Below are 14,227 nucleotides of genomic sequence, written 5' to 3' on the forward strand. Positions count from 1 at the left end.
CTTGAGGCTGAGCCGAGGTGGTGAAATCTGTTGTGATTATACTGTGTTTAGTTCTGTCTGGAGTCATAGTCTGTGCCTGTGGGGGTTGTTGTTTTCTCTTCTGCTTTGCGACTGTCATAGGGTAAACTCGGTAAAGTGAGCTTGAAGACTGGAGTCATTGACCCGTTGACCCGTTGACCCGTTGACTTGTGGTCATTTGTATGGTATTGACTGGACCCTCGGTCCTCCGGACGGCATGAATTCATGAAATACGGTCATTACCGTACTAGCCCAATCTGTCCAGTGTTCAGGGTACCATCGGGTCAGAATGAGGATTAGCTCCCGACGCAAGGATCACAATCGCCTCGTGCAACGGACTGCGTGATTTGCTGATCCCCGGACTATACCAGAACGACGCCTGGTCGATATCGGGTTCGGCGGTAGCACCACCGTCGGCGGAAAGGCGTGACACGGGAGAGGGGGGGGTCTGTGATCTTCGGAGAAGTGTTCGATTCCATCAAAGAGGATCGAAGCAGGAGGGGGAATGACGGCTCAAGGGAAGAGCTGGAGCCGGAGCGGGCAGTTGTGAAGGAATGACCTGGAAAGAACCATGACCGCAGTCGAGCTTCCCTTCCGAAAATGATGCTTGGCCGACTGGACGAGATGGACGATCATATTCATGATGTCCTCAGCGGGCAGAAACAAGGCGGAGACAGGTTCCGTGCGCCTCCCGAGCTCGATGAAGTCATGCCGGGCTAACGCTGGGCCCAAGTGGAGCCGGTCATAACGAAAGTCGAGCCGGCGCATGAAACCACCAGTACGGAGTCTACGGAGTACAGACTCTACGGAGTAGTGCCCGCATCTTGATGCACTGACTGTCCTCAGTAGAGCCCGTACTCGGTACAGTCTCTGAGTCTCTGAGTCTACACGGATACACGCTTGTGGCAAGTCCAATCATGGGGATGACGAGTCCTGAGAATGTAGATAGTATGACACTACTGGGCCTGGCACAGTCTCTGACTGGCGCATGGATGTATGGAGTATGGACTATGGAGGAAGACTACTATGGCCGAATGTACATCGTCAAGCGGCTCCACCGGTGATTAGAGTGACTTCAAGTCTTTACTCATTGGCCCACTCCTCCATACCGGTCAACTTGTCCATGGAGGTCCACGAATGATGGCGGAACCGCCCTCATCTCATCTCGGCCTGGGAGTCTGGCAATCTCCCGTGGACCCTCGGTGGACTCCTGGAATACTCGTCCATGAGGTATCGTGGAAACACGAACCTGGAATTGTATCCAGGTGAAACCATAATCGCGCTTTCCTTCTCAGCTGGAACCAAGTCTGCTGGTCCAAGCCCCCCCCCCCCCCCTCCTTCCGTCGTTGTGATCATCCACAGTTTCACGGGTGACGGGTGACTCCTGCTGTCCGGTTCTCTGTGCATTTGCTGGGTCTTCTTCTTGGGGGATCTCCTGAGAGCATTTAAATACTTCACTTTCCCACATCCATTCCGGTTCGACTTTGTTTCTGTTTCCCTTCCTCATCCATCATCCTCTCCATTCACATTTCTCCATCCACTTGGCCATCCTCCACTCTGCAAGGTCAGCCACCCGCTCTTAGCACGTCACCAGACCCTTTCCCCAGATCTTTGTCCCTACAGATCTCTGATCTACCCAGCCTGCCTCTCATTGCTTCTTCCTCTTCCTTCGTGGTCTCCACCCCAGCTCTGACACATCTCAGCCCTATCTAGACATCCGTGATCCTCTGGTCCCCAAAACAAAAGCAAAGAATAAAAAAAAAAAAAAAAAGAGAGAACCCCCGTCCCCCCACCCATCCATCACCTTCAACGTCCTTGATTCACCATGGGTCTGAAAGCGATTCACTTTGGCGGTGGTAACATCGGCCGTGGCTTCGTCGCCGAGTTCCTCCACACAGCTGGCTACGAGGTGGTGTTCATCGATGTCATGGACAATATCATCAATGAGCTGCAGACCACAAAGTCCTACCAGGTCACCGAGGTCAGCGAAGAGGGTGAGAACACCAAGACCATCACCAACTACCGGGCCATCAACTCCAAGACGCATGAGCAAGACGTCATCCATGAGATCTCCACTGCCGACGTCGTCACCTGCGCCGTGGGCCCCAACATCCTCAAGTTCATTGCTCCCGTCATCGCCAAGGGGATCGACATCCGGTCCACCCCCAAGCCCCTGGCCGTGATTGCTTGTGAGAACGCCATCGGTGCCACCGACACTTTGCGAGGCCACATCGAGTCTCACACCGACTCGGAGCGTCTGAAGACCATGGGCGAGCGTGCGCAATACGCCAACTCCGCCATCGACCGCATTGTGCCCGCCCAGGCCCCCAACAGTGGCCTCAACGTCCGCATCGAGAAGTTCTACGAGTGGGCCGTGGAGAAGAAGCCCTTTGGCAGTGTCGGCCATCCCGACATCCCCGCCATTCACTGGGTCGACAACTTGGAGCCTTACATTGAGCGCAAGTTGTTCACGGTCAACACCAGTCACGCCACTGCCGCCTACTATGGCCGCTATGCCGGCAAGAAGACCATCGCCGAGGCCATGGCTGATTCGTATATCCGTGCTGTTGTCCGTGATGTCCTCAAGGAGACCGCCTCTTTGATCGTGGAGAAGCACGGCATTGATGCGCAGGAGCAGCAGGACTACGTTGACACCATCGTGGCCCGCATCTCCAACCCTTACCTGGAGGACAGCGTTGAGCGTGTGGGCCGTGCTCCCATGCGCAAGCTGAGCCGCAAGGAGCGTTTCATTGGCCCCGCTTCTCAGTTGGCGGAGCGTGGCATGAAGTTCGATGCGCTGTTGGGTTCCGTGGAGATGGCCCTGCGCTTCCAGAACGTCCAGGATGACCAGGAGAGTGTCGAACTGGCTAAGATTCTGAAGGAGAATTCGCCCGCCGATGCCACCGTTCAGCTGACGGGCTTGGAGCGCACTCACCCTCTGTTTGGTGCCGTTGTCAAGGTTGTGGATCAAGTGCAGTCCGAGGCGAAGTATGTCTCTCGATCAGTTTTCTCCCTGTTGCTCCCGCACTTTTCGTTCACACATGCTAACATCTCCCGTCTCTGCAGGGAAACTGGTCAACCCCGTATCTAGACGAGGCCCGTCTTGATTCTGCCGGAACCTTTTGTGTGTTTTTAACTGTTTTATCTTGACCTTCAGAGCATTGGACTCGGCGAACCCTATTGGATTATTACGGACGTCTGGTAGCATGGACTGGGACTGAGCCTTTTTTTTTTTTTTTTTTTTTTGGTTTCTTATTCTGTTTTCTTTCTTTTTCTTCTGTGTATCATTTTAGATACTCTTTTTTGTTACGGATATGAATTACGAACCCATCACTGTTGGATGTGCGGAACGCACCATGAATGACCAGAAATCCAATTGATTACCATTTGATCATCGAACAACTCGGGGTAGCTTCAGTCTGTCTAGGACGTAAGTCTCTCTTGTTCTTGCGGTGAGAAAGATGCGTGGCACTCTAAATCTGTTCAGAGCATGTCTCTTATCGATCGTGGTTCATCCTGTGATGCTCCGGACTGCTCTGCCTACGCAGACTTCGCACTCGCACTCTCCTTGGCCTGATTCAAATCCGCCACAAAGCCCGCATAATAATCCCACTTCTCCAACTTGACGCCCTCCTTCCGCAAAATCCCATACGCCGTCGTCACATGGAAATACAGATTCGGCAACAGCGCCAGATGCACATACTCCGCCGTGCGCATCTCCGCCATGGAGTCCTTGCCCAGCATCGACATCTTGACGACGTCCGCCTGCTGGTTCACCGTCTCGGGATCGGCGGCCGCGGCCGCGGAGACCACCGCGTCGATCATCTCGTGGGCTTGGGCGAAGGTGGTCGGGGAGGAGTAGGTGAGGGGGTCGCGGTTGGTGGTGCGCGCGACGATGAATTCGGTGTATTGCGTGGCGAGGCGGATTTGGTCGCTGAGCGGGTACATGTCTTGGATGAGGCGGGCGTTGAGGAGGGTGGTGGTGTCTGGCTTGGTGGGGGAGGCTCCGTTGTCTGCATTGGAGGCTTTGTGGAGGATGTGGGAGAGGGATTGGAGGAGGTTGTGGGCGATTTTGACGCTGCCGGTGTGGAAGGTGTATGGGGTGGTCATTGTTGCGGGAGGTCGATCGAGTTTGAATTGGTGGAAGAGCTTCACGAGTTGGGAGGGAAGTGAGAGGTAGGTAGTAGGGACTGATCTCTTGATGGTGTGAGTGACTGCGTATACGACTGTCTAAGCTGCAGCTGTTTGGCGGGGGAACAGATTCACTTAAATGGGATGCTGGAGCTCGGGTTCAGGACAGTTCGCTCTGTGCGAGCGGGACTTGTCGGGCTTTGCGGACACCGAAGATGTGGAGCAGCTTCACATCGTACAGATGGAGAACATGAGAGATAGGCCGGGTCTGAGGCTAGCTGTTACAAGACTAAATGGGATTTTTGGCCGGGTGGGGGCTAATCTAGTATCCCCATCGACATTGATCAACGTCGGGGTGGAGGATATTCGGCGGAGAACGAGAAAGTACTCGCGCCGGGGGAATAACCTTAAAACTGTGGGTACCTGTGTCTATATTCTCGCCGCGGGTTGAGTCGATCGACCGACTAAGTTGGGAACTTAGGATCCGAGCGTGGCTCATCCAAGAACAATCCAGTGAAGGTAGAATCAGATACGCTGCCCTAACATCGATATAGTCCGCGTCTACCGAGGCGTAACAATCAGAACTATACAGTTTGGTAACAAGGTATCGATAGCTAGCTCTCTCCAGACCGTGAGATCGAAGCGAAGTATAAAGGGTCCTTATATTAGACTCGATACTCTGGCTCAGGCTCTTGAGGTCCTCGATAGAAGTCTCAACACCAAAATCCAGGTCCGGGGTAATTCCAGCGGGTGCTCTGCCACTCTGCGCCTTTCGAGGGATCAACATTCCGGTGCTGATGTGTTGGAGTAGTTGTCGAAGCTCCTCATCATCGTGGCATCCCAAGACATCCGCTGCTCGATTTGTTTGGGCCGGTGTGAGAAAGGGCCTGGACGGTTTCAAGAAAGGACACCTTGGGTGTATCGGCGGGTTCAAGTGGAGTGTAGCTGTGCAGCTTCTAGCCTGAGGACGAGTATAAGTATTTGGTTGAAACTTGGAACAGACCAGTCAACTCCGAGGGGTGATAGATGCGGACTGAACTTCTTATGCAGATGAGCATAGATTCGTAGACCGTCGGACCAGGTTCAAAGGTTGACAGTGGTCACTGACTAGTGCACGTTTTAAATCGGAAAGTACGTATTGGGGGGGGGGGGGGGGGGGATCGCGTCCGAATGGGGGCGCTTTGGACCTTCGGAGTTTCATGCTTACATGCCTCTGTCCAGCTCGAGTGTCGACCAAATCGCAGTGGACTAATCCACCAATTGATCCTCGGCGGTTCTCTCTACATGCCTACCTCCTTGTGAGTCATTCGACATCCCTTTCAAGTGGAGGGTGGCTTGTGATGACTCTTGGGGGCCTGACAGCATACTCCGCTTACAGGATACACGGATCGCTTCCAGAGAGATCAACAAGATCCGAAAGTGGCGCTAGTCTGTTCGTGTTTAGTGCTTACTGTTCGGTGTTTACTGCATGTGAGTCATGGGCTTGAACATACGGCCTCAGTTGACCTCTATTTTCAGTCTATGTTCAGTAGTACCAGGCTACCTGATACCCCCTCCCGCGGAGAGAGAGAGAGAGAGAGAGAGAGAGAGAGAGAGAGAGAGACAACATCGCCATTTCCCTTCGATGCTGGTCATTGGACGAGTGTCGGAGATTATGGATATTGGAGATCATTGTGTATCGAGGCTACACCGTTCATCCAAAGTATTGTTTTTTTTTTTTGGGCGGCTGCATCAGTCTTGCACAAGGTTCAGAATGTACCGACTGGTAGGTCTCTGTACATGGACGAGATGAGACTCTGCTGGTCTTTGGCGGACCTCGACTTATAGAGTATACGTCAAATCAAATAGCTGGGGCTACAAGACTACGATCTACCCTTGGTGTTTATGTGATGAAGCGTGCGTGTATAGCAGATCGCTTGATGGACACGAGTTTCACGCCGCTCGGTTCGCCATTCACTGCTCTCCAATGTTGTACCCGAATCCTTAAAGCATCGGTCCAGTTCCACTATCAGGGAGCAAGGTAAGAAGCCAGCATGACAAGGTAGCTTGATAATGGGATCCAACCCTACAACTTACTGTCCCTCCAATTCGGCTTTCTCTTCTCCACAAAGGCCTTCAGTCCCTCCTTGATATTCTCCCCCTCATACAACCGCCGCACCCAAGTCTCGTTCAACAAGCCCGTCGCCTCCTCAGCCCCAATCCCCTCCCACCCCAACTTGACACCCTCCCTCGTCACCAGCACAGCATCGGGACTATTCTCCGCAATCTCAATCGCAATCTGCACCGCCCTGCCAACTACTCTCTCCGACACCGCCTCATCGTCAGGCTTGCCGTCCACCACACAATCCCCAACACTAACCACCTCGTTAAGTAACCCCCACCGCTCCGCCTGCTCCGCCGTATACGCGCGGCCCGTCAGCGCCATTTCCATGGCGCGCTGTCGGCCGATCGTCCGGATAAGACGGGGTAGAGCGCCCGCAAGCGCGACAACGCCTCGCTTCACCTCGGGAAGACCCATCTTGGCGAGCGAGGATGCAATGACGAGATCTGCGTTGATGATCATTTCGGTGCCGCCGCCGAAACAGAGGCCGTTGATGGCGCAGATGATCGGCTTGCGGCCTTTGCGGCGAGAAAGGCCGCCGAAGCCGGAGACTGGCATGGGGGATTTGGAGGTGGATGCTTGAGCGCTGTTGTTCCATTCTGGGGATTCGATTGGTTTAGCTTGAACTATATTCATGGGAACTAGAAGGGGGGACACGGAAAAAGGTGGATTTCTCGAGGAGGAACTTTCCGAGCGAGATGCTCGAGATGGGGGGTTCATTATCAGACGTGATATACCTTTCAGATCAGCCCCGGCACAGAAAGCTCGTCCCTTGCCGGTCAAGATCCCGACTCGCAGACTCGGTTCGTCATCCATCCATTCCCAGACATCGTGCAACTCTGCATGACCCTGCGAGTTGATACAATTCAGATCGCGCGGTCGATTGAGAGTCACCAGTAGAACGTGCGTGCTTGGAAAAGACAGCTGTGCATACTGGGTGCTTGGGGGCGGACGGGCAAAAGGAGGCATTGCGGAGGCCAGGGATCAAGGATTCGGTTGGCTTGTGCAGGTGTTGAGTGGTCTTGTGTGCAGTGAGTTCTTGTTGTAAAACGCTTGTTGTCACAATGGAACCAGAAATAGAGAGAACGAATAGATAGTAGCTGGGTAGACTCAGAGACCAGGAGAGCGCTGGCTTTGGATCAATGGTCAAGTTAGTGCTACTGCCGATGATGGATGAATGTGGAGAAAGTTGGAGACGGAGATGCCGAGGGCCGATCAATGCGGAGTCCAAGGACACGCGATTGTCGACGATTGTAGATAGCTCCATTCGGGCCGGGACAGACGACCAAAATATGCTCATTATGCGAATGACACGATGTCCAAGACACATTACCTTTCACTATTTGCGGGACTTTCGAAGTGATCAAGACTGCAGGTAAATCTGCACGTTCAGACTAGCGATAGCAGTTACCTGAGCCAAGCTAGACCGGTCTCTTGTGTGGATGGATTTCCTGGACTAGCCTTGGACCTCGGTCAACTGATCTGACAGGCCTCTACCACGGACAATTCCAATGCGAAACTCTACAAGGTAAACATGGAGCTGCGGGAGGGAATAATCTTCATTCGGAACCAGCCGATTGAAATCTCAAGTCAATGCGCGACCGGCCTAGACACACTAAGCCTGATAGTTGTGTTTTCACACCGGTAATAAATAAGCTTGCGCTTCAATTTTGGTGGCGACTTGAACACCCGGAACAGTCACTGTGGCTCGTGGCCAACCCTGAGCCAACCCCCCCCCCCCCCCCCCCCCACGGCTTGCATATAGGGAAGCGCTGGCGTAGATAAAGATAGAAGGGCGACCAGGGTCGCAATGAGGCCGTGAAATTCAACTGGAACCTGACTAGCCCTTATTGATCCAGCCACTGTGCACCATAAAGTCGAAGATACGACTCGTCTTGGTACCCTCGATCTAAATTGATAATCGAATTAGTACGCGCACGATCGACTGTCGGTGTAAGGAAACCGAAAAGAACTGACCTTGCAAATGGCACGAGCGTCTTTCTTCTTCAATGTACCCCCTTGCTTCATCGCTTCCTTCATCAAGGTCTCCTTGATGACCAAATACGGCTTGGGCATGATATGAAGTATATTACACATTTCAACCTCTTCAGGCGAGAGGAGATGTAGATCCGCGGCGCGGTCACTGTCAAGCTCCCATGGAGGAACACCACTGAGTGGCTGAACAACGTATTTAGATTTCGCAGGCGCCGGAGGTTGTGCATCTCCATTGGTCGCAAACATCAGATCAAAGTCATTCAAGGGCACATTGGCACTATCCGGTGGCTTGTGAGGATTGGCTGCCTTTTGAAGTCGCGCGGGCAGTTCTGGTGTGGTAAGCTGAGTCGCCGCGGATGGTGGCTCAGCTACTTGAGTCTGCTTTGGACGTGGAGCGGCAAAGCGGTCGAATGAGCCTTGCGGTACCATTCGTTGTGCACGCTGCTGCTTCTCTTGCTCGTACTTTTCCCCCGCTTTGAGGTCGCCAATCCCCATTTGCCTCCATTCTTGTAATTGGCCGATAGCCAGGCGCAGATTGTGCTCGTATTCTAGGCCTCTATTGAGATCCTCGAAGTCTTGATGGTTCATCATACGAGCCAACGGCTTGGCTTTGTGCAGCAGTTCTCGCTCCTCCTTGGTCCGCTTCTTTTCGAGCGCAATGTTCTTTCGGTAATCCAGAAGATTGTGCTCAAACAGGATCTTTTTCCGTTCCGTACGTGCGGTCAGACGGGAATTGTAGATGTCCACCACGGTCATCTTGAGCTCGGTCTCCGCATCCATCTCCCCATTGGGACCTATGCCCGCCCCGGGCTCGAAGGTCATGTGCTGAACGGCCTCTTCAGCATCGTTGAGGAATTCCGTCTCGAACTCCAAACGTCCAGGCATGTACCCTTGTACTTCATGACAAGCTGGTACACTAGCTGTTGGCTTCTGCTTTGGTGTTGTGGGCGGCGCGGCCTTTGCAGCTTCTTTGCGCTCCTCAATGCGACGCTTCTTACGCGCCTGGAACTCTTCCTTGGAAATTGCTTCTTGAAGACTCTTATCTTCGGGATCGGCACGGTCGGGGAGAGGAAAGTGTTTACTGTTGATGTAGGTGTCGATGTAGTGATCGCGGACTTCATCCTTTGAGCGATATCCGCCAATGTGATCCGCAATGTCCGCCCATGAGCCAAGACCATAGATCTCAGCCCCTTCCAACAACAGCAGCTCTTCGTCAGCACCCCAGTCCGGCTGGAAGATGGGGACAGAATTCTGCTCAATCACTTGAAAGGGATGGGTAGCTGGATCGTGGTTTTTGGAGCTCTCGCCAGCGGCGAAGCAGGGCACGCAAAGGTCGTATTCATGGCAGGAGGGGTGGGCACACGAGATTCGGACCTGCAGAGAGCAGCGCGAGAAGGGAATTGTCAGTGACGGTTCGCAACAGCGACAGCGACAGCGGTGTATGCAATCCAGCAAAGTGAGGGTGACTTACTGTGGATGTGACATCGACCGAGCACACATCGCAGTGGAACTTGGTGCCAGCTTCCGTGCCGCGCGAGGCGGTCTTCTTTCGTATTACACCCATCGAACTTTGGCTTGGGTCATCCTCCGTTGAATCCAATGTCGTCGCGAAGTCACAAATTCGCCCCCCAGAGATCTGAGAGGGCAATCACCGGAAGGAGATCGAGGGCCAGGTGGATTAAGAGGGGGCGGCGCTTTCCGAGTTAGGTGCGATCCTGGGGTAAAGAAGCTCCGGGGATCGGATGCACAAGCTGAGCCTCCAAAAGGATGATCAATCGCGTTGTATTGATCTTGATTGCACGAGAGAGGAAATTTGACGGATTTGAGTGTACTGCGATGAGGTCGTAGAGCTATTGATGGTGATCAGAACTGACTTATTTCGGTCTGATGCGTGTATCTCCTTCGTCGAGAGAGGGAGAAAGAGAGAGAGAGAGAGAGGCTCCGACGCCTCAAGTGGAGTGTGGCACAGTATCTGCACCGCCCCATGAAAAGTGTGGCTGGTGTCACCAGCCTGGCAGGCGGCCACCGCCAGAGAATGTTTGTTTCTGTGTAGTTGTACTGCTTGACTTTGTACTTTGTAATTTGTATAGCAGCAGACTAACGGTACTGAGTCTACCTACTCTACTGAGTACCCATCTCAGTGCGTCAAATAGCCAGTACCTACCCACAGGCGATGCGATGATACAAACACTGAGTCCTCATGACCAATGAGCGGACTCGCAGGAGCAATCTCATGCGGCAGGTAGAAGGCAGAAGATCGAAGTCATCGAAGGCTTACTACAAACTATGATTCTTCTCCTCGCAATCGGTACGAATTGAGAACAATCAGGGCCCCCCCCTCTGCCCCGCTAAGCCGAAACATCTACTGTATAGTATTGTAACATATATCAGTCCTCCCCAAACTTTCCTTATCAGCTGTGGTCCTCGGACGCCGCCTCCACTGTATCGCTGTGTAATGACCCGTGACATTACGGAATTGCCCACCACACGGGAAGCCCATCCCCTCCTGACTCCCCGAGTGATTCTGGCTTCTCTCACTTCAATCACCCTGAAGGTCAAACTCCCTTCCTTTTGTTTACCAAACCTCTACTCTCCTTTACTCTTCTTCATCACATCCCCCTCGCATCGTGTTCTACCCTGAACCTGTTTCTCGGCCTGGAATTTGAATACGTTCGTGAACAAGGTAAGTTGCGGCGGTGCTTCATCGCGGGATCCCGGGCGCGGATCCTCTGGCCTCTTGGCTCCAATTTTTGGGCCCTTCAATGTTGACTAGTCCGCGGTTCAGACTCCCTGGCTCAACGCACTGCGATCCATCGGTCTCGTGGGCATTTGAGCGACAGATCTCCCGCGGTTCCTGGGCATTGACACCGCTATCATGTCTTGGAAACTCACCAAAAGTATGTTGAGTTGGTCTCCCCTCTCCTTTATCTCATCGTTTCCTGTTCCACATCCCCTCTTGCCTCCTCAAGTAAGGGAAGCGACCCCTCTTGCCCAATAACAGCGTCGAAGCCAGGGTAGCCCGAATGAGCTTACTGACTGTTTGCCTTCGACTTCAGAGCTGAAGGAGACGCATTTGGCGCCTCTGGCGACATTTGGTCGCTCATCGTCGACCTCCACGATCAAGAATGAATCGCATAGCAATGGCGGCGACGAGACTCCGGCTTCCGTTCAGGCCAACAACAGCACCACTCCAACCACGTCCTCAAATGGCATCGGTATGACACCAAATTCCGCAACGCAATCGTCTGGTCGCATTTCATGACTAACGTTGTGTTCCCTTCATGGGAACTGCCGATCGCACAGCTGCATCAGAGTCTCTCGTCTCACCCCCTGTAGCACCCGTCAAGCCCGGTATCCTGATCGTCACACTTCACGAAGGTCAAGGCTTCTCCTTGTCCCCTCACTACCAGCAGATCTTCAATTCTCACTTCCAAAACAACTCATATGCTCCGTCATCCCTACGACCCAGCACCTCCTCTTCGTCGCACTCCTCCCACGGCCAGGCGGGCTCCTTTGTGCAGTCGAGTCGTCCGCAGTCGACCAGCGGTGGCTTGAATGCCCCCACCATTCATGGCCGTTACTCCACCAAGTACCTGCCGTATGCTCTCCTGGATTTCGAAAAAAACCAGGTCTTCGTCGATGCTGTTTCTGGCACACCGGATGCTCCTCTCTGGGCGGGCGATAGCACTGCGTTCAAGTTTGATGTGTCCCGTAAGACCGAATTGAATGTGCAGTTGTACTTGCGAAACCCTGCTGCTCGTCCTGGCGCTGGTCGTAGCGAGGACATCTTCCTGGGCGCCACCAAGGTGCACCCGCGCTTCGAAGAAGCTGGCCAGTCTTACGTGGACGACCCCAAGTTGAGCAAAAAGGACAACCAGAAGGCGGCCGCGGCACACGCCGCACAGGAGCGCACCATGGGTCAACTAGGTGCCGAGTGGCTGGATCTGCAGTTCGGAACTGGCTCGATCAAGATCGGTGTCTCCTTTGTCGAGAACCGACAACGCAGTCTCAAAATGGAAGATTTTGACTTGTTGAAGGTCGTTGGAAAGGGCAGTTTCGGCAAAGTCATGCAGGTCATGTATGTTGTCCTCGATTCTTAATCGCTCCTCTCCCTGGTTGAACCGATGCTGTGTTCAATGACTAACCACATTCTCTTCACGGCGATAGGAAGAAGGATACCGGTCGAATTTATGCCCTCAAGACCATCCGCAAGGCCCACATCATCTCTCGCTCCGAAGTCACGCACACCCTTGCAGAGCGATCCGTGCTGGCACAGATCAACAACCCATTCATCGTTCCCCTCAAGTTCTCATTCCAGTCCCCGGAGAAGTTGTACCTGGTTCTTGCATTCGTCAATGGTGGAGAGCTCTTCCATCACTTGCAGCGCGAGCAGCGATTTGACATCAACCGCGCTCGATTCTACACTGCAGAGCTGCTATGCGCTCTCGAATGTTTGCACGGGTTCAAGGTCATCTACCGTGACTTGAAACCGGAAAACATTCTCCTCGATTACACTGGCCACATTGCGCTCTGTGATTTCGGTCTCTGCAAGTTGGATATGAAGGACGAGGATCGCACCAACAGTAGGTCACGCAGATCCTGCAGCGGTTCAGCTCATCTGGGTAATTGGGATTGAAACACACTAACTCGTCTCATTCTAGCGTTCTGCGGTACCCCGGAGTATCTCGCTCCAGAACTTCTTCTTGGAAATGGCTACACTAAGACTGTGGACTGGTGGACCTTGGGTGTCTTGCTCTATGAGATGTTGACGGGTCTGCCGCCATTCTACGACGAGAACACTAACGAGATGTACCGCAAGATCTTACAAGAGCCATTGACATTCCCAAGCAGCGATATCGTCCCTCCAGCAGCGCGGGACCTGCTTACACGACTGCTTGATCGCGACCCTGAGCGTCGCCTCGGCGCCAATGGGGCTGCGGAGATCAAGTCACACCACTTCTTCGCCAACATTGACTGGCGCAAGCTGCTCCAACGCAAGTACGAGCCTAGTTTCCGTCCTAACGTGGTATGTGTACCCTGTTTGCCCTTGACCTGTCACTGTCGCGAGTGCTTATCATTTTTATCTAGGTGGATGCCCGTGACACGGACAATTTTGACAAGGAGTTCACCGGAGAGATGCCTCAGGACTCCTACGTGGACGGCCCCGCCCTGTCCCAGACCATGCAGCAGCAGTTTGCCGGTTGGTCTTACAATCGACCGGTGGCTGGTCTGGGCGATGCAGGTGGTAGTGTCAAGGATCCCTCCTTTGGCAGCATTCCCGAGTAAATGCCGCAAATGGTACACTTGCTAGTTGGGAAGGTTCCTTGAGAAAGACAGAGCCGTTTTCGAGGCTACAACGCACGAAACGAAAAAAACCCCGCCTTCCAGAACTGTGTTCTGTTCTTTCATTCGCTCGTCTGGCGCCAATACCATCGTCTCGGAATTTCTTGTTTCCTCGTTCTTTCTTTCGTTACTTTCGTGTTTCGTGTTCAAGAGTCCAGAGTGCGGAGATCTAGAGACGGAATCACAGCTTCGTTCAGGACAAGCTCGTGCTCTACCTCTCGGCCACTATCTGTGATCCTTCCGAGTAGTCCGTGAGACGCGACGTGCTCCATACTCACCTAGTATCTGCCTGGTCTCATGGATACTGTCCGCTTCGTTACAGCATGCTCATCGGCGCGTTGGCAACTCTCTCATAGGCAGGTCCCTCAGCTTCGTTTGATTACATTATGGCGAACCGCAGCAGACCGGTTTGCACCTTTTTGACTTTTGCTCGTCTGACCACTTTTGCCCCCTTTTCCTTTTGATACACCATTCGGGTTCGACAAAGCTTCATATCGATTATGATGGGGATGCTGCCTCTTCGACGACACTAGCATAGCTTCTAGGAGTAGTCATTCAAGCAATGGCAGTTTATTTGTACTCATCAGCTGGTCAAGCTATTTCCGTAATATCTGCGTTTATAGTCACATCACTACGTCG

At 53.2% G+C, this 14,227-nt stretch overlaps 5 protein-coding genes across 5 annotated transcripts; 2 read left to right on the forward strand and 3 right to left on the reverse strand.

Moving 5' to 3' along the window:
• Positions 1–1,843: 1,843 nt before the first annotated feature.
• Positions 1,844–3,109, forward strand: N7539_005177 (mannitol-1-phosphate 5-dehydrogenase; the record flags this gene model as incomplete). The annotated part of the gene is made up of 1 exon (XM_056934779.1): positions 1,844–3,109. One exon carries the CDS (start codon positions 1,844–1,846, stop codon positions 3,107–3,109), a length of 1,266 nt encoding a protein of 421 aa, XP_056789973.1.
• A 449-nt stretch (positions 3,110–3,558) lies between these two features.
• Positions 3,559–4,128, reverse strand: N7539_005178 (DUF1993 domain-containing protein; the record flags this gene model as incomplete). Its single annotated transcript, XM_056934780.1, has 1 exon — positions 3,559–4,128. The coding sequence occupies one exon, from the start codon at positions 4,126–4,128 to the stop codon at positions 3,559–3,561; it is 570 nt and encodes a 189-aa protein (XP_056789974.1).
• A 2,086-nt stretch (positions 4,129–6,214) lies between these two features.
• On the reverse strand, positions 6,215–7,219 carry N7539_005179 (enoyl-CoA hydratase/isomerase family protein; the record flags this gene model as incomplete). Its single annotated transcript, XM_056934781.1, has 1 exon — positions 6,215–7,219. One exon carries the CDS (start codon positions 7,217–7,219, stop codon positions 6,215–6,217), a length of 1,005 nt encoding a protein of 334 aa, XP_056789975.1.
• An 871-nt stretch (positions 7,220–8,090) lies between these two features.
• adaB (chromatin-binding transcription regulator ADA2) lies at positions 8,091–9,809 on the reverse strand (the record flags this gene model as incomplete). The annotated part of the gene is made up of 3 exons (XM_056934782.1): positions 8,091–8,159; positions 8,228–9,619; positions 9,717–9,809. The coding sequence occupies 3 exons, from the start codon at positions 9,807–9,809 to the stop codon at positions 8,091–8,093; spliced, it is 1,554 nt and encodes a 517-aa protein (XP_056789976.1).
• Positions 9,810–11,007: 1,198 nt separating this feature from the next.
• Positions 11,008–13,531, forward strand: N7539_005181 (Serine/threonine-protein kinase gad8; the record flags this gene model as incomplete). Its single annotated transcript, XM_056934783.1, has 4 exons — positions 11,008–11,142; positions 11,247–11,460; positions 11,549–12,087; positions 13,334–13,531. 4 exons carry the CDS (start codon positions 11,008–11,010, stop codon positions 13,529–13,531), a joined length of 1,086 nt encoding a protein of 361 aa, XP_056789977.1.
• Positions 13,532–14,227: the final 696 nt, after the last annotated feature.

Source organism: Penicillium diatomitis (genome assembly GCF_028827545.1).
Source record: "Penicillium diatomitis strain IBT 30728 chromosome Unknown utg000005l_segment0_segment0, whole genome shotgun sequence".
NCBI classification, from domain to species: domain Eukaryota; kingdom Fungi; phylum Ascomycota; class Eurotiomycetes; order Eurotiales; family Aspergillaceae; genus Penicillium; species Penicillium diatomitis.